This window comes from Marmota marmota, unplaced genomic scaffold (genome assembly GCF_001458135.2).
Source record: "Marmota marmota marmota unplaced genomic scaffold, marMar, whole genome shotgun sequence".
Classification (NCBI taxonomy): domain Eukaryota; kingdom Metazoa; phylum Chordata; class Mammalia; order Rodentia; family Sciuridae; genus Marmota; species Marmota marmota.
This window is the reverse complement of record NW_025999977.1, coordinates 774357-797097: the sequence shown is the minus strand read 5'-3', so window position 1 is coordinate 797097 and position 22741 is coordinate 774357. Positions and strand designations below refer to the sequence as shown.

The window sequence follows — 22741 nt, the reverse complement described above, 5'->3', positions numbered from 1 at the left end:
CCTCCAAAAGATTAGTCCAAATAGGAATACTCCTCCCCTTGAGGGTGATTGGCCAGGAAGGGTCACGTGACCAAAACCCAGCCAATGAGAAGCGCCTCCTGGGACTGGGAATAGTCTCCTCCCATCTGAGAAGGGGTAGCCAGCAGACACGGTGTCGAGTCCTCTGACTGCTGGGTCTCCAGGTGATGCTTGGAATTGCTGCTGCCTTCTTAGGTCTATGAGAGGAGCTAACTGGAAGAAGAAGCCCATGAGCACTGGCGGAGCCGAGCCAGAAGAAAGATGGGGCCGGCCTGGGTGCCTCCCCCGAGACTTGCCCTTTGTAAAGTAATAAATTCCTTTGTTACTTAAGCTAGTTAGAGTGGAGGGTTTGGGCTTCAGCCAAAAACATCAACACGATAAAGAAAGAACTTTAGAAAATTAAGAAAAAGGTGCAGTGATCAAAAATCACAGTAAACTGCTTATAAATATGAGTACAAAAAACCAATAGCCATAACTCAATCTGACCAATAGCCAAAGACCGATAATTAATCTAAGAAAAAGCAAATTTGCAAGAGTTCTTATGTTTCAGAGATTGAGCCTCCTTGGTTAAATAGTTTATAAGCTATTCGTGGCCTATGGTTTGTTTTTCCCACTTTGTTTTTGTGAATTTTGTTGTTGTTGTTTCCCATTCTGGGGATTAAACTCAAGTTCCTTCTACCACCGAGGTGCATCCCTAATCCTTTTTGTTTTATTTTTGAGATAGGGTCTTGCTACATTTCCAAGGCTGGCCTAGAAATTGTAATCCTCCTGTCTCAGCTTCCCTAGTTGCTGGGATTACAGGTGTGAGCCACACTTGCCACTTCTTTGATAGTGTCTTCTGTCACATAGTTTAATAAGTAGTGAAATAAATAATTCTTTTCCTTCTATATGCTTTTTGTGTTATTAAGAAATTTTAGAGCTGGGCACAGTGGCACATGCCTGTAATCCCAGAGACTTGGGTGGCTGAGACACGAGGATCACAAGTTCAAAACCAGACTCAGTAATTTAGTGAGGTCCTGAGCAACTTAGCGAAACCCTGTCTCAAATAAAACAAAACAAAAACAGGTAAGAACGTGGCTTGGTGGTTAAGTACCCCTGGGTTTAATTCCTGGTACCACAAGAAAAAAAGAGAGAGAGAGAGAGAGAGAGAAATAAATAAATAAATTCTACTCAGATGTTCATCCATATTTTCTTCAAAAAATTTAAAAATTCTACTTTTCACATTTAGGTCTTTATCTGGAATTCATTTTTGAATCTGATATGAAATAGAGATCTCTTTCTTGCTTTCTTCTTTTTGGAAACCCAAATGCCCAATAAGTTAAGAAAAGATTCAAACCATACTGGGAATTGGAAAAACACAAATTAAATTGAGAAATAAGCCAGGCATGGTGATGCATGCCTATAATCCCAGCAACTCAGGAGGCTGAGGCAGGAGGATCAAAAGTTAAAGGCCAGTATGGGTCTTTAGTGAGATCCTGTTTCAAAATAAAAAATAAAGTGGGCTGGAGAATGTAGCTCAGAGGTGGAGCACCCCTGGATTTAATTCCCAGTGTTGCAAAAAATAAAATAAAATAAATAGACAACAAAACAAACCCTTTCAGATAGACAAAAAATTTAAAAGATTGATAATATCAAATGTTGAAAAGGACATAAGAAACATAAGATCATATCCTGCAGGTTCAGTAAAAGCCAGTGTGCCCATTTGGCAATCTCCAGGAAAATTAAAGGGCACACCCTCCAACACTCATTCCACTTTTAGGTGCATAACCCTGGATTCACAACACTGGTCACATGGTGTCGGGCCCAGATGGGTTTCTTTTTTTTCTTAAGCCTCCTAGGTGGACATGATACAGATGAAGGTTTGATAATCCCTATCCAGGAAAAAACCATTCACATGCACATGGACACATGTACAAGGTTGTTTGAGCAGGACTGTGTGTAACAACCTAAACATCCTGATGCATCAACTGTGGATAGTCCTGTAGAACAGGAGAACATCTGTAGCAGCTGAAATGGACACATACATATTAACATGGATAAAATCTCAAAACCACAATGGAAAGCAAGTTTCAAAAGGACATATACAGTATCATATAGTGAATACAAATGTTTAAAAATATAAAAACAAGCCAGGTGTGGTGACATACTCCTGTAATCTCAGTTATTTGGGAAGCTGAGGCAGGAGGATTTTGAGTTCAAGGCCAGTTTGGGCATTTTAGTGAGACCTTGTTTCAAAATACAAATGTAAAAAGAACTAGGGATACAGCTCAGTGGTAGAGTGCTTGCCTAGCAGGCGTGAGGCCCTGGGTTCCATCCCCAGCACTGAAAACAAAAACAAAACAAACAACGACAAAATACCGTTGATGGTTTGAGACACATGCACATAGGATAAAAACCTAGCTGTGCACAGTGGTGCACACATGTAATCCCAGTGCCTTGGGAGGCTGAGGCAGGAGGATTGCGAGTTCAAAGCCAACCTCAGTAAAAGTGAGGTGCTAAGCAACTCAGTGAGACCCTGTCTCTAAATAAAACACAAAACGGCTGGGGATATGGCTCAGTGGTCGAGTGCCCCTGAATTCAATCCCTGGCACCCCAAAAATAAAAAATAAAAACCTAAATGGGAAGGATACACAGGCTGTAGGCCAACGGCCATCCTTGGGGAGAAGAGACCCAAATTAAGAAGGCAGAGAGTACAGAGTGTTTTGAGCACACTTATCATTTTGTTTTTCTATTTCCTCATTTTTTCTTGTGTTTGAAATATTTTATAATTTTCAAAAATTGCCATGGAAAGAACTACCTCTGTGTTTAAAAAGGATAAATTGGAATTTTAAGACTTCCATGGAAAGACATCCAAAATTTATTGTGAGAGCATAAAGCAATTTACTGTGTTCATATTTGATCCCATTTATGTTCATTTGTATTTATTTAGGTATAATAAATAAGCACTGACTTATATACTTTGAGATGTTTACTTGAATTTGGAGGGAGATACATTAAACTCATCTCTGGATGACTGTTTAACTTTAGAAAAAAAAATCATATTATCAGAAAAAAAAAAATGGAGCCATTTTTATTAAGCAAAGTACCACAGTAGTACCCAGAATTCTTGAGTTCCCATTTTGAGGTCCAAACTGACTTCTAGCAGATTCTACTTCCTCATCTGGAAGGATGGTCTGGCATTGCTGGGCTCCCTCCCCTTCCCCTTCTCTTTCTCTTCCCTTCCTCCCTCTTTTCCTGCCTCCCTCCCTTCCTCTATTTTGCAGGTAGCCGTGCACATAGTAAACAATTCGAATTGTGTAAAAGTGTGAATATTTGCTATAAATCTTTCCCAACCCTGATTCTTAGGGTTCTCCTAAGAACCTTCACCCCCCTTCTCCAGGTTCTCCTGTCCTCCAGAGATGACCTATGCATTTACAAGTGCACACGTACGCACATCACCCCCCCACACACACACACACACTCTCTCTCATGCAAATCACAGCAAGATACACCCCTCCGATTTAAAGGAGTGATGATTACCCAATGAAGATGTATACCCTAATATTTGCTTCATTTCACAATATTCCGTTACTCCATCTGAGCGGCAGTGCTAAATGGCACAGATTTTCTTTTAAATAGCTTGAGAATCTGGGGAGAGTTTCACAACCCATATTGAAGTGTCACCAACTCAGGACTGGGAATTTCTGGACTGAAAAATCAGCCTGCAAATCTAGGAGTAGGCTGATTCTGAAGTTTGGAATCTCTTAATGTAAGATCCTGCTAGCACATTCATCTCCTGAAAAGCTCCTTCTTGTCGCAGCTGCTCCCTCCTTTGAGACTATGCACTGGTTCCCTTTAGCCATAAGATAAAGCTCAAACCCTAAACCTGTACTCCAGGCCCCAACATGCCCCACCCTTTCCTGGCAGTCTCCTGCTCCCAACTATAATCACCACCCTTCCCCTGGTCTTGTGCTGCCTCATCTTCTCTGCCTCTGGGTTTCTCTGCCTTCTGGATTTTAGGAATTACAAAATCTCTGAATTGGAAGGCCATTTGTTCTATAAATATTTATTGAGCACCTACTATATGCCAGGTCCTGGGCAAGCTGCCCAGAAACTGGTGATTCGGCCACATGTGAATGCCCCTCACATTTTTTTTTTTTTTGAGCCAGTCTGCTAATCAGATATTTCCCTAAATCCCAGGGGTCAGAGACTCATTCCAATAACAGACTATCACATTTTCAGAAGGTTCTATCTCTCTTGCTGGGCTCCTACTTGTCAGAGATACTTGGATACAGACTCCTCCTTTCTGGACATTCTCCCTGCCCCCAATACTGGGAATTGAACCAGAGGGCTGTAGAGGTGAGTGGGCTCTACCACTGAGCTACATCCCCAACCCTTTTTATTTTTTGATTTGGAGACAGGGTCTCCCTAAGTTATCCAACCTGGCCTTGAACTTGCCATCCTCCTGACTCAGCCTCCAGAGTCACTGGGATTACAGGCATGTGCTATGGTACCCAGCGGTTCTGCACATTTTACCTTTGGTAATGTAGCTGAAATCTGAGTGAGCCTCACCAGAGCCAGAAGGGAGGCATTCTGAGCATATAGTCCATGAAATTCCCAGGGGCCCCAACTCTTCATCTTAAGTCCTTCAGCCAAGTAGGGTATTGGTGCCCTAACATTTGTGCAGCTACACTGTTTTGAACGGCATACCTCACGCCAAACCTGTGAGAGCCCATCAGCCCCCTTCTACAGACCTTTCTAGATATGTACTCTCACTCATGAATTCACAGCCCTACCAGGCTGGGGGTCCCTGTCCCTGAATGTGAGCCACAAACCTCCCCTGTCCAAGAGAATCACAACATGATGGATAGGGACAGCACTGAAGATAGCGCCCCAGGCCACACTACTAGAGACTTCCTCATGGCTGATTGGGACTCCCTGCTAATGTCCTCTTGGGGGCTGATACACACTGGGGCCCCTGATGGTTGTGAGACTGTCCCCTGTTACGGCAGCCAGCCCAGCCCACCCTCCTTCCAGGAAGCTCCGACAAGAGCACCCTTCAGTGGCTCCTCAACAGCCACGTCACCATGTCCGCACATCCCTTTGATGTCTAAGGATCTTTCTCTGTCTCAAAAATAATCTAACCTAAATGCTTTAGTTCATGTTAGGAAGCATTGGAAGCTGATTTAGAAATAATATCTAATAAGCCAGGCACGGTGGCACACATGTGCAATTCCAGAGGTTCCGGAGGCTGAGGGCAGGAGGTTTGCAAGTTCAAAACCAGCCTCAGCAATTTAGCAAGGCGCTAAGCAACTCAGTGAGACCCTGTCTCTAAATAAAGTACAAAATAGGGCTGGGGATGTGGCTCAGTGGTTGAGTGCCCTTGAGTTCAATCCCTGGCACCCACCAACCCCCCACCCCAAAAGAAAAGAAATAATATCTAACAGGCTTTATCCTCTATGAAACTTTATAGTATTTATCACTAGAACATTTGCTTTTTGCAGCATTTCAAGATTTTGACAACCCCTGCTCCTAAACAAGTTCCCCTATGGCAGGTATGTGTCCTCTCTGGTTCTTGCCATGCTGGTTGGGACAGGGGGAGGGGAACGGAGCTGGAGGAGGACTAACAGTTATTGGGTGCTCATGATGTGCTGGGAGCTGGATAGGATTAACTCCCACGAAAACTTTGCTTAAAGATACTAGTATCCCCCCACCCCTCTTTTTTTTGAACCCAGGGGCGCTTTACCCCCGAGCTCTCTAGCCCTTTTTACTTTTTATTTTGAAACAGGGTCTCACTTAGGGCCCATGCTTTAACTTGCTGAAGCTGGCCTTGAACTTGTGATCCTCCTGCCTCAGCCTCCTGAGTTGGTGGGATTACAGGCATGTGCCACCACGCCTACTAGAAGCTCCATATCATGGATGGGGCAAGCATGGTCCGGAAAGGTCAGATACACACTGGGTGAACTGTTAAATCTTGGGTTCACTGATCATTCTCTCTAGTTCTGCTTGACTGAAAGAGTGGATGTAGGTGAAGGTGCAAACTCACACGCATGCACACGCGTGCATGCACAATACACGCGCGCACACACACACACACACACACACAACCAGAATACTCAAAAACAATTTTAAAAAATGAAAAAGAAAATCCAGAATAAGTATCCAGGGAGATAGAGTCTAGTTACCAGTGTCATCAGGGTGAAGTTCCACTGCGAGTGCCCAATCTCAATCCTTTTGTGGTAAAGCACTTGTTTGATCATTGAATAAACCTGCATTGAGCACTGACTGTGTGCTGGGTTCCAAGGGGCCTGGGGGGTGGTGATCCATGAGATCTTGTCCTTGCCTTGGGTTACCCAGCCTGATGAGAGCGGCGAACTTGGACATGTGAGAGGCAGTCCTGGAGAGATGGAGGCAGCCTAACCCCGAATGAAACTACCAGGGAGGGCTTCCTGGAGGAGGTGGTGTCTGAGCCAAATCACAAATACCTGGCAGCCAAGGCTAGTGCTGAAGAGTGGTGAAGAGTGGCCTTCTAGGCCAGCAGGGTCAGGGGCAAAGGACTGGGGCCCACAAGAGGCAGGAGGGGAGGGTCACAAGAGTTGCCACAGCTGCTGGGGAGCAGGCAAGGGCAAGAACAGAGCAAGTCAGAGAAGGGACTGTGGCTTCCAGAGGAGCCTCAAGGGCCAGAGATGCCATAGGAAGCACCACTGACCTCAATGAAGGGCGCACATGTCACAGCATTTAGGACACATCTGCCAGGGGTGCTTCCTGCTGTCTCCTACTCACAGGGGCCAAGGGACAGTGGAGCTGCAGGCTGGGAGCTGTGCTTTGACCTGTCTGGACCCCGGGGCTCAGGCAGCACTGCGTAGCCACCTCCTAGAGGAGACCAGCAGGTGGCCTGAGCACAGGGAGGGGCAGTGGAGCAGGGGAAATCAAGGACATAAAGACCTATGTGGCCTGGGGGCCAAAGGGGGCAGGGAGCAGGCACAGGACAGGGACCCGGTGTCCTGTGCCCTGGTGTGAACAAACAGATCTCCAGGACTCCCAGACGCCTGAGTGTCTCCCTGCTCACTGAGGAGCAGAGATTTTTTTTTTCATGGCAATGAAATATGTTTGACATTTAACAAAATATGGTGAAGACACCAGAAGAGGTCATTTCTCATTGGTTCCTATGAGAAGGTTATTCTATAGACGGGGATCAGCAGGTTGATGCTGAGGCTCAGGCCTCCTGCAATGGGAGTCCACGGTCCAGATGGGGTCTTCATTAGCCCATGGCATTTACTGGTGTCCCCTTCTCCATGTGACACAGGTAGGCGGCCTGGGGTGACCTTCAGGGCTTCCCGCCTATATCCACATCCACAGAGCCTGAGGTGTGAGCTTTAGAGATGTGCTCCCCAAGGTGACCCCTGGGGTCTCCCACTCTCTAAAGCCCCACTCTGCCCATTCCTGACAAGCGTGTCTATTCCTCTGGCCACTGACCCTCTCATGGGATCCGCACAGGGCCCTCCCTCCTGCTAGGAACACCTCCCTACTATCCCTCCCCAAGTCCTCACTGAAAGGCTGTGTTTGTGGGGCCTGCCTCCCCTAGAATGGAGCCTGCTCCTGGGCCTGGGGGTGTGTATTTTTCCGAGGTCTCCTCTATCGACCTTTAATTACACTGTTTGCCCGGCTTCCCAAACCATTAACTCCACCTCACAGCAACCACACGTCAATTAATGGAGGGCCTGCTCCCAGCCCAAGCTCCTGAACACAATTAAGCGTGACAGTCCACAAATAAGAAAGAACTGGAGAATTAATTAAGGTCTAAACAAATTAATTACCAGTCCCCAATCGATTTCGATGCCAACACACATGCTCCTGGGCTCACCGTCTTTCCTAACATCTCCATGTATAAATAGAAACCAAGATTTCCCACATGACTGCCGTTCTAGACCAGGGCCACAGCGTGGCTCTGAAACCACCTTGAGGGAGGGAGGTGGCTGCAGCGAGCATCCCAGGCTTCCCACATAGTTAGCACGGACACGTGCATCAGCCACACGTGGGTGGACACACGTGCACAGGCACACACAGCCCCAGTTGAAAAATTGGGTGACCTGGAGGTGGAATGCTCCCGGCAGGACACTGAGTAGCCCTGGCCACTTCTGGACACATCCCTGTTTCTCCATGACAGAGGCACAGGGTTATCCACACGGGCTTGAAGTAGCCCTGGGTAGGCCTGGGGTTTGGTCAATTTAGAATATAACTTTCAGTGAGTCTGGATTTACTTATGCTTCTGTAAAATGAGGATGGCTTTAAGGTCCTCCCAGCACAAAATGAAGAACACCGCTGGAGAGGCGAGGAGAGGTGTGCAGTTCCTGGGAGTGTTGGGCTCTGCAAACCCAGAGGAGGCTTCTGGTGACCGTCGGGGAGATCCCAGTGGCAAGGGACTCCATGGGTAAGAGGAAGGATGGGGAGCAATGGAATCAGGTGCAGGGACCTCGTGTCCTGTACCCAGGTGTCTCAGGCCTCTCTCTCAATATCATGGAGCAGAGAAAAGATATCTCCCCTCACCTCCCAGGCTTCCGGCTGGGGAGGAGCCTGGAGGAGCAGGACAGAGCAGGGGGAAGAAGCAATTGATTCCTGGGAGCCTCCTTGTTCCCAGCCTGCCCAGGAGAGTGGGAGTGGGGTGCGGCTTCTGAGCTTGGGCACACTGCTCTTCAGGACCCCCCATTACCCTACACACGCAGGCACACCACCCCCAACACAAGGCTTCATTTGATCACTTCCACCCACTTCTCCCAACTTCCAATGTGCACCCACAGCTCATTGAGTGTGGTCCCCTATGGTGCCAGTGGCCCAAAGGGCCCAAAGGATACTTTACGAGGTGAAGCACATCCTGAGCAAGCTTGTAAGCAGCCTTCCTGTGGTTCAGCCTGCTCCAGCCTCACTTGTCTTAGAAAGTAGGGCCAATCAAGCCCTACCAGCCTGCAGTGTGGCTCAGAGATGCTTTGTTCTGGGCAGGGGCACCCGGGGAAAGGTGGAGAAGGCCAGGTGCAGAGACTGGATGTTGGATTAAGAGGACCAGGGGGTTTTTCAGCCCTTGGTGGGTGAGGGTGCGGCACTCCACTGCATTTCCCATAGCATGGTGTCAGCCCTGACTGGGGGAGTTGACCAGTGCCTGTTTGCAGATGGGCCTGGGCTGCAGAAGGGCCTGCTTCTCCGGGCAAGCTAGGACTAGCAAGGTTGCAAGCCATGCTGCAGATGACTTGTGCAACTGCCTAGGAGCTTGGGGGATCTCAAGACACCTAACCATGGCTGGATTTGTGTGAGGGAGCCGAAGACTCCTTCCCCATGAGAAGCTGGGAGGGGAGTCAGACTGCGCCAGAGGCTCAGACTGAAAGAAGGGCCTCTCCTCTTTAAGGAGTCCCAGAGAGGTCAAAACCATCTCAAGGTTACCCAGCAAGATGGCAGCAGAGAGGTCTGGAAAGGGCCCCTGGCAAAGTTATCTGAAGCTTGGCTCAAGGACAGATTACATCTGTGTGGAGTCTTAGATCCAGTCCAGGGCAGCTGGGAGCTGCTGGTTCTCAGGCTGCTTCTGATCCTTCAACCCCAATGGCCAAAAGCACCAGTTGGGCAGCCACGTTTATTCAATTAGGTCCAGTAACAAAGTCAGACCTAAAGAGGTATTCCATTAATGGCCCATGACAGAAATAGCTGAGTTCATTAAAAGTGTGGAGTTGCCATAGCAATTATCTGCGTCTGCAGAGGCTCAGCTGGGTGGTTCTGGGAGTTCATTAGCCTCTGGGCCATGGAGGAGGTGGGGCTGCCCAGGAACAATCTCCCACCTTCTCACGGGGGCTTCACAGGTGCCCCCAAACACTTTACTATCAATGAAATCTGGTCTGTTGCCTTATTTGCTTCTCCCAGAGCTCTGGGCTATAGGAGTGGGTAAACAGAAGGGGAAGCAGACCCCTCAGGTGAAGATCAGGGTCAAGGCCACAAGCTTGGGCTCTTCAGACCAAACCTCAGTACCAGGGAGGTCATGAGACCTCAGGCCATGTGCCACATTTGTCCTTGGGCACCAGATGTGGGGAGGGGGACTCTGATAGTGTTTGGGCACTTGCTTAAATGTCTCCTTTGACAACTAGTCATGCCCTGCTTTTGTCCTGCTCTAGATGTTTATTTCACTTTGAAAAATGTTCCACTTTTGGGGACTTAACAAAGTCAGACCTAAAGAGGTATTCTTTCCCCAAATAAAGTTCAGGTTTCCTAAGAGCCAGGCCAGGATTTGTGGCATTTCCAGGGTTTGGCAAAAGCTTCCAACCTTCTTTTGTGCCAGGAACCTCTCTGACAGTAACATTAGGCCTACATACCCCTCTCAGGGTCATTTTTCCTGCCTGGTATGGTGGCACATGCCTGTAATCCCAACAACTCAGGAGGTCAAGCAGGAAGATCACAAGTTCAAGGCCAGCCTAAGCCAAATAGGAAGACCCTGACTCAAAATAAAAATAAAAAGTAGGGCTGGAATGTAGCTTAATGCTAAAGCACCTCTGAGTTCAATCTCCAGTGCCCCCAAAAAGTAAAAGGTGGAAAAGGAGGTGGAGGAAGAGAAGGAGGAGAGGGGGAAGAGGAAGAAGACAACTGTTTGTAAATGCATAAAACAAAATTCAAAGGATTACAAAGGGATTATATTAAAACAAGTTATTAAAAATCTTTAAATTGTGATTTGGTATTAGATGTGTTCTTTAATGAATTGAAAATAAGATCTAGCAATGTATATATTAAATACAAATATTCTGAATTACTGTAGTGCATAAACAATGTTTTAAGATCTCCAAGTGACAACTGTGTCCCATAAGTATCTGTGATTTCCACTGGTGACAAAGCCACTGGTCCTGCTCCCTACTGTGGTTTGCTGGGTGCATTCATGATGGAAGAAAATGCTACATTTCTGTTAATGGTCAGGGTAAGTATTTTACAAGTTCACAGGATCCACTGTATCATGTCTACTGAGCATTGGGGGCCTGGGGACCCCAGGTTAAGAATTCCCATAAGATCCATGCTTACTGATGTAGCAGTACACATCTGTAATCCTGGTTACTCGGGAGACAAGACAGCAGGATCTCAAGTTCAAGGCCAGCCTCAGCAGCTCAGCAAGACCCTCTCAAACTGTTATCATTATTATTGTTTAATATATTTCTTCAATTGAAAAATATATGCTGAGAAAGAAAAAAAACTATTGAAAAAATTTATTATTATTATTATTGTACTGGGGATTGACCCCAGGGCCTTGTGCATACTAGGCAAGCAATCTACCACAGAGCTATACCCCCAGACCTCCAAGAAAACAAAAGAGTGCTGGGTTGTAGCTCAGTGGTCAAGTGCTTGCATAGCATGCTTGAGGCCCTGGGTTCAATTCCTACTACTGCAAAAGAAAAAAGAAAGAAAAAAATAAAAATAAAAAAGAATTCCTGTGTAATATGTAGAATTTCAGCATGGAGCTGGGCAGGGAAGCCCTGTCATCCTTTCTTCTATCTGCACACATTTCACTCCAGTTCCCCCAGCAGAACCCCTGCAGGCATCAGGAGAGGTGTGGAAGGGCTGTAGGTCCTGCTGGCTGGGAGCCCCATGGTCCCACCCACCCAAGGGCAGCACTGCCCAGATCCATGCACTATGCAGCTCTTACCTACAGCAGGGAATGGTACAAATCTCTGCACAAGAAGGCGGGTGGCTGGGGTGAACTTGTTGGCTTTCTGAACCAGGACATTAAGGCCCACCTTGGAAAGAATAAAAAACAAAAAACAGAAAAAGTTGCAATGGCTTATGGGAAGAAAGGGCAGAACTGGAGGAAAAGCAGCTCTCCCTCAACCTGTGTGAGATAGTGCAGCCCCTCCAGTCCCCAGCACCCACATTCAGCCCTACGTGTCCAGTGCATGTCCATCAGATGCTACTTGAGTCTTCTGGTCTTTGACCTTTGCCAGGACTGGTTCCCATGCCTGAGATGTCCCCCAATACCCACTGCCACCAACTCAGACCATGCCTGTACTCTTGGTCCCACCTCTGAATTCTACCACCAGTGTCATTCACTAGCAGTAGAACTTTAGGCAGATAAGTTAAACTTTCTCTGCCTCAATTTCCTTGTGGTTAAAAGGAATAGAAATTTATACAACATCCCAGGGCTGTTATAAGGGTTTAAAGTATCAAGCATGAACTTGGTACATGAGATGCCTTAATAAATGCAGTTGTATAATAATGATATCACCTCTCCCAGGCAGCCCAAGTCTCCCTGCCCACATCACCAGTACCTCCCTCCTTGGGAATGTCTACCTCTCCTGGGTCTGATTCCCTAGCCTGGGAGTGAGAAACCACACCTTTTCCCTCTTTGTGTGCACAGGGTTTAGGGTTGTACCTGGTGGCACCCAGTTCATGTTCTGTAAGCTGATGATTAAGGAATAAGCGCATGAACCAACAGGCAAATGGAGGGAGAGCAGGGAGAGCACAGAAAAGATTGAGAGGGGCTTCCTGGAGAGGAAGGTGGGGAGAGGCTGGCAGAGCAGAACTTTCTGGAGGGGAAAAGCACAGGCATGGAGTGAGAAAAGATGTGAGGCATGTGGCCAGACCAGAAGACAGTGTGTGGAGGCCTCTGCTCCCCCACACTGAGGCCAGAGCCAGCCCATCTTGCTCTCAGATCTGCACACCTGCTGGCTCAGCAGGGCACTCTGCACCCTCAAGTATGGCTCTGGCTTTAGCATTTTGGGTGGCTGGGGAAGATGCAGAGCCTTGGGAAATCCTCAGGGCCACCAGTGCCTGCAGAAGTCAGGGCACAGTGGGGCAGGCACTACCTGGCCTGGGAATGCCAGTCTGCCAAGGGCAGCCTAGGGCCCTGTGGAGCCAAAGTGCACCCAGCTCACCCAGCCTGGGCTATCGGGTGCCCAGCCTCTATCCTGTCTCATGCTCCTTGTCCTCCCTGCTGGCTTGAGGTAAGGCTGAGAGGGTTACCTTTTTAATTTTACTGGGTTCCACCGAATGTTCCAGGATAGACGCAGCTAGAGAAGGTTTCTTCCTCCATCAGGCCATTGCTAATGCCCCATGGGTCCTAGGCTTGTGCTTGGACACAGCAGGGCCAGGCTGGAGCACTGCCAGCCCACCCTGGCCCTGCTGCCCCGCCACACATGGCCTCACCAAGTTCAGGTCTCCCCAAAATAGCCTCTCTACCCTACGAAAAAGTGCAGATAGGAGAAACATGGAGGAGCCAGAGGACCCAAACAGGCATTAGTGATGAGGAGGAGATGGAGGAGAAAGGTGACTAGGTGACCGCCCATGTGCTACTCATACTCACACACGTTCACACATAGTGTCTTAAGGAAAGCCCCACCACAGGCTTTTGGAGAGGCCGCATTGCCCCTTTTCACAGATAAGAGGCAGGGTCCAAAAGGTTAAGTAATTTTGCCAAGGACAGACAGCTATGATGAGACTGGTGAAGCTAGGATGGGCCACCCAGGGTCTAGTTGCAAAGCTTTGCTCTTATCTGCTACGCTATTTACTTTTCAATTATTCTCCAGGAGTGAAGCTATGATGTCCCATGCCACTTAAAACTGGCTGTTTGCATAGTAAGAGACCCCTGACCAAGGCCAGCTTGGGACTGGGATCTAGATCATTTCCAACACCCCTGCTTCCGCAGCTAGGAGTCAGAAGGCCTGGGTCCAAAGCCCAGCACATTCACTTGGAGAGATAAGGAAGTGTAAGAGACAGGGAGCAGGAGCCATTTGGAAGTGAGCAAGGAGTCTTGGAATTTTCCAGACCCTTCCCCACAGGGCTGGGCAGGGCTGGAATATAGCAGGAGGGCAAGGAGGAAGAGAGGTCAGTACTTATGGCAAACACTCTGCCTTTTCTGGGGTGCCCTGAAGCTGTCCCCTCTCTGGCTGGTTGTTCTTCCCACTGGCTGGAACTGCCACAGTCAGAAAAAGGTGACCTAGCCCATTTCTCCCACAAGCCCCGGTTCCAGGTGTCTTTGGGCCTTCCCTCCCCTGAGCTGTCAGAAGCTGGTCTTCTCTCTTCTCTGGCTTCCTGTCAACTGCATTGGCCTGGCCATCAAAGCTCGGAGAGACTGGCTAGAGAAGGTTCCTTCCTTCCTCAGGCCATTGCTAATGCCCCAAGGGTCCCAGGCTGAGCTTGGCCACATGAGGAACCCTTGTGCAAATCTGTACCTTGTTTGTTTTCCCCTCTGCCCAAATGGAGCCCCTGTTTGGTTAATTTCTATTTTGTAGCTTATTTGGAGGCTGTTAAAACAGACCCTGGGGGACCCTCAGCAGTGATTGTTCCATATCTCATTATCTTTCCCGAACCTGATTATTAGCTCTGATTTTTCTGATCGCTAGCTGCTGTTCGTGATGAGTTGTGTGCCATTCATGCCAGCTGGTTCCCTTAAACAGGACCCACCATGCCAGGGAAAACGAGCTGGCATTCCGAGCCCCCAGCCACTTGGCTTTTTAATTTTAATGGGCTCCACCAAATGTTCCAGGCCAAAGGGCCCTGAAGAACCAGAACAGACGGGCTCCCAGCCCCCCGATTTGCAGCCCACCCTGGGTTCCTGCCCAGGCTGTTGCTGTCCGAGGTGCTGGAGCAGGAAGGCCTGGACTTGGGGCCAGAGGAGGAGTGAGGGTACGTTTAGCCACTCGCCACCTCTGTACTCACACCCTCCCTGTCCCTGTCCCTTCACTGGTGGGTGGGCAGGGTAACCACACTAAGTCCTACAGAACTCCCAGCTACGCACATGCTCAGGTCTCCTCCTCCCCACTGCACTCGTCCCCAGCCTCTGCCTGGGGCTTTCGTGTGCTGGCCTGCTCTCAGACACATACACATGCCTCCTAAGTCTCGCCTGTCCACGTGGGGCCTGCTAGTTCTAAAGCTTCACTCTTCATCCTGAGCTATTTGCTTTCCAATTGTCCTTCCCAAGGAGAGATGCTTTGATGTTTGTGCTTTGATGATGTTTGTGAACCACCTAAGACCAGCCATTTGCATAGCAAGAGCAGATTCCCAGGAGATGGGAAAAGGGCACCAAGAGCCACAGGTGGGATGGGACCCCTTGATATACAGCCTTTAGTCTCATGAGATATGTGCCTGGTGGCTGTATCCCTCAATACTGACATCTTTCTAGGCCAAAAGGAGCCTCATTTCTGCCAGGCTGGTGAGGAGACCCTGGGTGGGGCTGGGCCATGGCTGCATCCCCGTCCCACCAGGCTGCATTCTCCTTCCCAGCCCACATGGGCACAGGATGAGGGATGCCTGTCCCCATGGGCCTCAGCATTCCATCTTCATGTCCCCAGGTGGAGGGTATGTAGCTCTGCCTCACCCATACCCTGTCTTCCTGGCCCATGACCAGCTCGGCTCCTCTGCCAGAAGCCTCAAGATCTTTCTGGACAGAAGCCTCTCAGGTCCACAACTAGCTCACTGCTGGGAGCCACCTGTGCCGTCACCTAAATATCCTGAATGCACTTCTTCTTTCTCTCTGTTCCCACTTAGCACTTGTCACCTGTCCCTATATGACTGCCCCGGCCTCCCTACCAGGCTCCCCACTTCCTCTGCTGTCCCTCTCTTTGGCTCTCCACAGCATCTGGGGTGGTCTTCTGAAAGTGGACATGGCCTTGCTTAAAGGCCTCCAGCCACCTGGCCATCTCCCTGCTCCTCCCATGAGCCAACCTCCACCCTGACCACTGTCCCTCTGTGCCTCCTCACTTTCAGCCTAAATGTCTGGCCTCCCCTTGGCTCAAGGTGTCCTTGATAGTTTTGCAAAGATCCCAAAACCTTTTCTTTCCTCGTACCTATCACAAGCTCTAAGTACCTATTTGTACATCTTAAAATTTTCTGAATCAAAATAATACATGTGTCTGATTTTTAAAATGGAAGAGCACAGAATTAATTTTTCCTGTGGACTCTTTAAAGTTCCATCTCTCCCAAAAGAACCTAGGTACCAGGCCACAGGGCTGTGTCTCTCCTGTTCCTCACTGAACTCCCAGTGCATGGTGATATGAGCTTACTAAATGCTTCTAGAACAAATGAAGTGAATGATTTCTGAGGCAGAGGGGGGAAAAATTGATAAAAGAGACTTGTCTTGGGAGCCACTGCTGTCCCTCTCGGCAAACACTGAGCACTGCTTGATCCCAGCCCCGGCACACTGGGTCTACAAGCCCCCTCCAGAATGTCATCTCACCCACCCTGACAGGAAGAGGGGGACCAGAGAGGCTAGACCACAAAGGCTTCAGAGAAAAGGGAAGCCTGATTGAGCCCTGAAGGGTGAGTAGGGAGCAGCTTGGCGGGAAAAGAGGGGGACTCTGCAGAGGTTCAGAGGCATGGAATGCAAGGTTGTCTACAGGGCACTTGGAGGAGCCTGCAGCTGGCTCTGTGACTCTATCAATTCTGCCAAGAGGCCCTGAAGAACACTGGAGGGGAAGGCATGCCTGGCAGGAAGGATGGCATAAGGCCAGAATTTAGGCCCACCCTTGGGTGGTGGGTAATAATAGATCCTAATGGTGGTGGATTTAGTGGGTCCTGCAGGGCAAGGGTTGGGGCCCTGTAAGCAACCACTGAAGTACCAAAAAATGCCACCAGAGGGCATGCTTTGTAGAATAAACTCAAGTGGACCAATGACCTTCCATGGAGGTCAATTGTCCTCCAACCCCCAACTAGCTTGTGGCTCAGCAGTGGGCTCAACTGCAAAGTGACCGAGGTGGCTGGGACAGAGTTCTGCACAGGTTAAAGTGCCAGTAAGTGCATCTGTGGCTGAGCGGCTTGTTTGCTAGCAACAATGGCCAACCCTGACCACTGAACTGTCCCCAGGGACCAGTGTGCCACCTAGGGAGAAACCAATTACATCAGACCCTTTCATGTAGGAGGGGACAGCAACATGTCCTCCCCAGAATAGATGCAGGGCTGCTTTTCATGTCTGACTTGCCACTGCCAGCATCACCATCTGCAGGCTTCCAGAACACTTCAGATTCTGCTACAGGGTCCATGCAATAGTCCCTCAACCAAGAAGCTGCTCATAACAGAAGAAGCAAGATGATAACCTGGTCTAGGATGCACAGGTGTAGCCCTCCCACCTCCCTCAGACCCCAAGAAGGAGAGAAGGGTCTGGAGTCACCCTCTACTACAGAGTCAGCTAGATCCTGTATTGTAGAAAGGCAGGGAATGTTCCAGACTAAGAGCAAACACATGCAGCTGAATCAACTTTGGTCAGAAAATCCAGGAATCAAGTATGAAGATGGGCAGAAGACACAAAGAGTGTCTCAAAAAATTTCCTCCAGCCCCCACTGCTCCCAGGGGGACCTGAGGAGGTACCTGCTACCCAGAGCCTGGTTATAGTTCCTCCAATCTGGAAGCTAAAACACTGCTTGGCTTTTCTCACCTTCTTATGTCACAGTAATGGCAGGAAGAAAAAGAGGTCTCTGTGTCAGCAGAAGAGTGTGTGAGGAAGCCAGGGTAGGCTCTGCTGCTGACATCTCCTTGTGCCTCCATTTCCTCCTCTGTACAGTGGGGATGAACAATGATACAGTGCCTGGCACAGTGTTAGCACTCCTAAGTGTCAGCTATTGTGACTATTATTATGATCATTTGCCAGTATTAGGATCATGACCATCAAGGGGACCTGGAGTTGCCAGTAAGCAACTGGGAGGTATAGGGGTTCATGGGGATCCCAAGGCCCCTCCTTCCCTATACTCCAGTGTCTGGTAATTCAGGGAAATAGCCACCATGTCCTATGCAGAAAGGACACCCCAGGGCCCAGAGCCTTCAGGCATGGAGGTTAGCAATTCTTCAGCAGGGAAAGGGCTTTGCCAGCAAGACCTAGCTGAAAGACAAGGTTTCAAGGAGTGACCACGAAGCACCTCTCATCATCTGGCTCTACTGATAAGCCCTTGACCAGTCATGAGGGACCTCAGCCCTGAGCCTTTCTCCCCTGTTCCACGTCCACCCTCCCCCAGGACCTGCGTCCATGAGTGGTCTGTGTGGTCTCCTCACAACTTCTCCTCCAGCCCACTTCTGCCTGAGTCCCTGCAATGCCCAGGTCCCTGAGCGCAGGACAGGATTCCCGGTGTGGTCCTCCTACTTCCTGTGCCAGGCACTCACAGCACTTCTGGCCCTGGCCCCCTCCATGGCTCACCACCCCACACCTTCTCACATGGCTCTGAATGTGGCAGCCACTTGTTTTAGGATAGTGTTCCTTCTCCTGCCTGCTTCTACGTGTGCTCTGCCCTCTCTCTGCGACACCCAGCCCTGCCTTCCCCTGGCTTTCTCAGTCTATCCTGAGTGAGCCCCAAGACTGAATTAGGCGCCCCTCCCTGGTCCCCTTGCACCCCGAGGCCTTCACCATGATTCTGACTATGTCAGGGTGAGCTCAAGTGTCCCCTCTTGGCATCCTGAAGGCCCCAGCTGCAGCCCAGTCTCTGTAATATTTCCAGCACAGAATAGGCCCTTGAAGGGAGTCAGTGAGTGGGTCCCATCTCCTCTCTCGCCCTTGAGGACAGCAAGGGCCATCCCATAATCATTCCGCACAAACTCCCAATGAAAACACAACGAGGACTGAGAGGCTTCCTTTGTTAAAAGACGGCAAACTGTTAGATTTCAAAAATAACTTAAGACGGAATTTCTTTTTTATTCTCAAGCAAGAAGCCAGACACTGCCAAATCTATTTAGGAGGTTCACTGCAGGCTCCTAACCCTGGTGGTCCTGGAACCAGCATGAGACTTCATTTGGGGGGCATGAAAACTGGGGATCCCTGATTCAAGGGGATTGCTGGCCAAGCCTAGGGGTTCTTCTGAGAATGGGTGAGGGTCCATAGAGGAGGCTGGCCTCCACCTCAGCTCACCTTCGTCCCTGGGACCTGCTCTCAGCCTGTCAGCCCCCATCCAGGCGCCTGCATGTGGGGACTCGTTTTAATTAATGCCAGAGTGGGGCCAACCACTGGGGCCGTGACACTTGTTTGCAGGTCATCTCCCCCTAACAGGCTCACCCTGGGAGGGGATTTGTCACTAATTGAAGCAGAGATCAGTTAATGAGGCCGTGGGGCCTGGGGTTCCAGAGAACAAGGGAAAGGAAAATAAAATAAAGCCTCTTTCTTGGGAGGTTTTGTGATTTACACACACAAAAGAAAAGCAAGCAGGCTGCAGATTTTCCAAGTCAGAAACTCGGCTCCATCTGCCGAAGTTAGCCCCTCACTGTGTGAAGACATCAGGCGGAGGGACACCACCACCGCCAAAGCTCACGGATGGGAGAGGACAGGGACCTCCCGAGGCCAGCAATCAATCAGAGGCCTAATTAATAGGTATTTATGGAGCAGGGCTCTCTGTTCCCCTTGGGGGGTTGGAGACACCGTGCCTGTCCCTGGTTAACTTGTAATCCTGCTGGGGGACAAGACTCAGGCTGTGGAACAATGAGAGGACAGGGACCTGGGGCGTAATTGAGAGTGTGAGGAGAAGTTTCTAGGAGTTGGGCTGGGGGGACAGTGGTTCAGGTTGGACAGGGAAGCCTTCTCCAGGGGGCTCTAGGGCTAGGCAGAGAAGAAGAGGGAGGGGGTGTCCCCCAGAGCAGTATGAGGCCCTCATACCCCACCAGGTGAGTCCCCAGTTTCAGGGTCTAGAGGCCCGCAGTCCCTCGTACCTCTGCTGAGCCCAGTCTTTAAAACACCCACCAATCTGGGCTAGGTTGGGTCCTGGGAAGTGGGTGGGTTGGAATGACTGGTTGTCCTTTGGTGGGACAATGGGGATTAGGGACACAGAGAGTCCAGAGCTCTCAGAAGAAGGTAAATTCCTATTTCTGAGCTCCAGGCCTGCAGGGGGAGGAAGTCCCACCAGGACAATGATCCCCATGGCTCAAGCCCTTCCCCTCAGGGCAACTCAATGTCCTTTCCTGAGAGACCTCCTCCCTGCCCCCCACCTGTACATCTCCTAGAAGAGAAGGGGGTTTTCAAGTGCTGAGCTAGGCAGGCCATCAGCTCCTTTCACCCTAAGGAGCCAAGAAGTGACAAAGGGGAGAACGAGGCCTTTCCCTATCTTGGGACAACCTCAGCCCAGCAAGCCCCAGAATCAAGAACCTCCACTCTGACTCCTAGATGAAGTCCCATGCCGGGTGGCAGGCAAGCGTTGGCCTTCTCCTGGAGAGCCATCTAAATATGTTAGGCAACATGTGGCTTCTCGCTGGCAGTAAGACATAAAGACTTAGGGAAGGAGAGAGATCCTGGGCATGAGATGGGATGCCCCACTTAACAGCCATTTGGAGATGAGTTGGTTTACGTGGGAGTAAAACAAATGAGGCCATTTCAGGACAGCCCCAGATCTCTACTTCAGAAGCACAGTGAAAGTATGGTGTCGGATACAAAGGGTCATTCCAGAGTCGTGAACACCGATGGTGTTTATTTAAGGATCCAGGGAAGATAAGGAAAGGGAGGTTTTACTGAAAAATTATTGTATTTGAATTCTTCCATTATATGTGGATTTGCCTTCATTAGCATTTTCTAATTATTTTTTTTTCTTTCCAGTTACATGTATTTATTATGAAATAAAAGTAATGACAAAGTTGTGAAGGGACACTTTACCCTCTGGAGTTAGCTATAGGAGGCCACCCTAATGGAATTAGGAGAGTACCAGATAGTGGCACAGGGGTGGTGTCAAGGGTGGGACAAGGGTGGGCAAGGTCCTGGGAGCCTTGTCTAAGGTCCCGAGCCTCCACTCTGGCTTGGTCCAGGCCCCTTGCCGTGTTGCCTCCCACTCTGTCCTCCTCTGGGAACAGGGACCCCTCATCCATTGACACAAATCTACAAACTTCATAATAAGTAGCTGCTCTATTCTTAAAATCCTGTGAAGATTCAAAGTGAGGCCGGACAAGGAGGCACATGCCTGTAATCCCAGTGGCTCGGGAGGCTGAGACAGGAGGATCACAAGTTCAAAGGCAGCCTCAGCAAAAGTGAGGCACTAAGCAACTCAGTGAGACCCTGTCTCTAAATAAAATACAAAATAGGGATGGGGATGTGGCTCAGTGGCTGAGTGCCCTGAGTTCAATTCCCCGCCCCCCCAAAAAAAAAATTCAAAGTGAGCCTAATGCCATTGTCTTGAGGCATTCAGGATAAGTTAGACCTGTGACCACACAACCAAGGCAACAGAGAGGGAATGACAGTACCCCAGGAGCTCAAGTAAAAAGCAGAGAGGAGCTGGTTGATGGGCCAATCTTGCATAGGCAGTGTGAAGACCACCTGCTCCAGGAAGAGTGTGGTATGGGCTCCTCTAAGGACAGACGTCCTGTCCTCACCATCCATGTGATCCCCCCCTCCCCTCCCCTCCCTTCCCCTCCCTGCTCCTCTCCTCCCCTCCCCTCTTCTCCCCTCCCCTCTCCTCTCCTCTCCAAACCATGGAGCACTAGCATGTACACTCTCACTATGGGACACTTCTCTGCCTAGAGAGCCTCCCTCACTGCTCCCCTCCCAGACCCTGACCCCACACCATGGCCTACCCTGGCCCTCAGACAAGGTCCACCCACTCAAAGAAGCAGCAGAACTAAAGGGCAGGGTCAGGGCATTACTCACAGCAATGGAGACAGCGCTGATGACAGCTCCCAGGTAGCCCTGGATGAACTTGGATGCCGGTGAGGGCTGGAAGACAAAGGTAGAATTGCAGACCCACTGTATGCCCAAAGCTCCATGTTCCACCCTTGCCAACAGCCCCAGCCAGCAAGAAGCAAGCCAGTCCACCAGCCTGGAAGGTCTGGCAAGGAGGAAGAGGTCCCCCAGGGGAAGCCACAGGGACCCTGGACTCTCTCAACTTGGATCCAAATATTGGAATACAAGGAAGCAATATCCAGGAAGGTGCTGAAAGGCCTGTTTCACTCCTGCCTTCTTCTACAAAGATTCCAGGCAGACTTTGCTGGCTAGAGGTGCAGGACAGCAAGGGCCAAAACGAGTCATTTATGATGGGGTGAACAGTCTCCAGGTGAGGAAAGCTAAGTGTCAAGAGGGGCGCCTACAGCACTGTCCATCATCCACGGCCATCCACTGTAGTCCAGCCAGCTCACCAGGGAGAAACTGGAATTCATGTCCACACAGGACAGTTCCCAATACATCCATTAAAAAACAGAGCCCAGCTAGATGAAGTGGCACATGCCTGTAATCCCAGCATCTTGGGAGGCTGAGGCAGAAGGATCACGAGTTCAAAGCCAGACTCAGCAAAGGCGAGGCACTAAGCAACTCAGTGAGACCCCGTCTCTAAATAAAATACAAAATAGGGCTGGGAATCAGGCTTGGTGGTTGAGTGCCCCTGAGTTCAATACCTGGTACAAAAAAAAAAAAAAAAAAAAAAAACAGAGCCCAAGTTCCAACATAGAAAATTAAGAAAAAGCTAGGGGCTGGTCATGTCCTGCTCTACAATTGCTGTTGTGGAAGATGCTTGGTTTAAGGCAAACAGAAGCCATCCAAAGGGCGACATGCATGGTGAAGCCTGTAAGAGACTGGATTTGAGGTTTAGATATGCGGGAGGTAGCTTCCTGAGTCTCAGGACCCCCCCACCCCAGGTTCCTACTGCCCAGGACAACTTCTAACTCCTGTACCCAACTCTCCTCCAAGGTTAAAAAATGCCAAGACCCTCCCCTATCCAAACTGACAGTGCTCCCCCCACCCACCGAGGACCTAGATTCTTCCTCTCCTCCCTTTGCCTTTGGATTGAAATGTTGAATTGACAGAAGGGTGGTGGCCTTGCCAGGAAAGCAAGACTCGGCAGCCCTCTGGGAC

The 22741-nt window shown here is 49.6% G+C and overlaps 1 protein-coding gene across 4 annotated transcripts in view; it reads right to left on the bottom strand.

Annotated features, from left to right (window-relative positions):
- Sfxn5 (sideroflexin 5) overlaps window positions 1-22741 on the bottom strand; it is a 113592-nt gene that overhangs the window by 32593 nt on the left and 58258 nt on the right. For all 4 annotated transcript variants that reach the window (XM_015479514.2, XM_048804112.1, XM_048804113.1 and 1 more), the window contains exons 9-10: window positions 21545-21610; window positions 11660-11750 (exon numbers count right to left, since the gene is read on the bottom strand). In XM_015479514.2, coding sequence (XP_015335000.1) covers window positions 11660-11750; window positions 21545-21610 — 157 coding nt within the window. The remainder of the gene's footprint in view (window positions 1-11659; window positions 11751-21544; window positions 21611-22741) is intronic.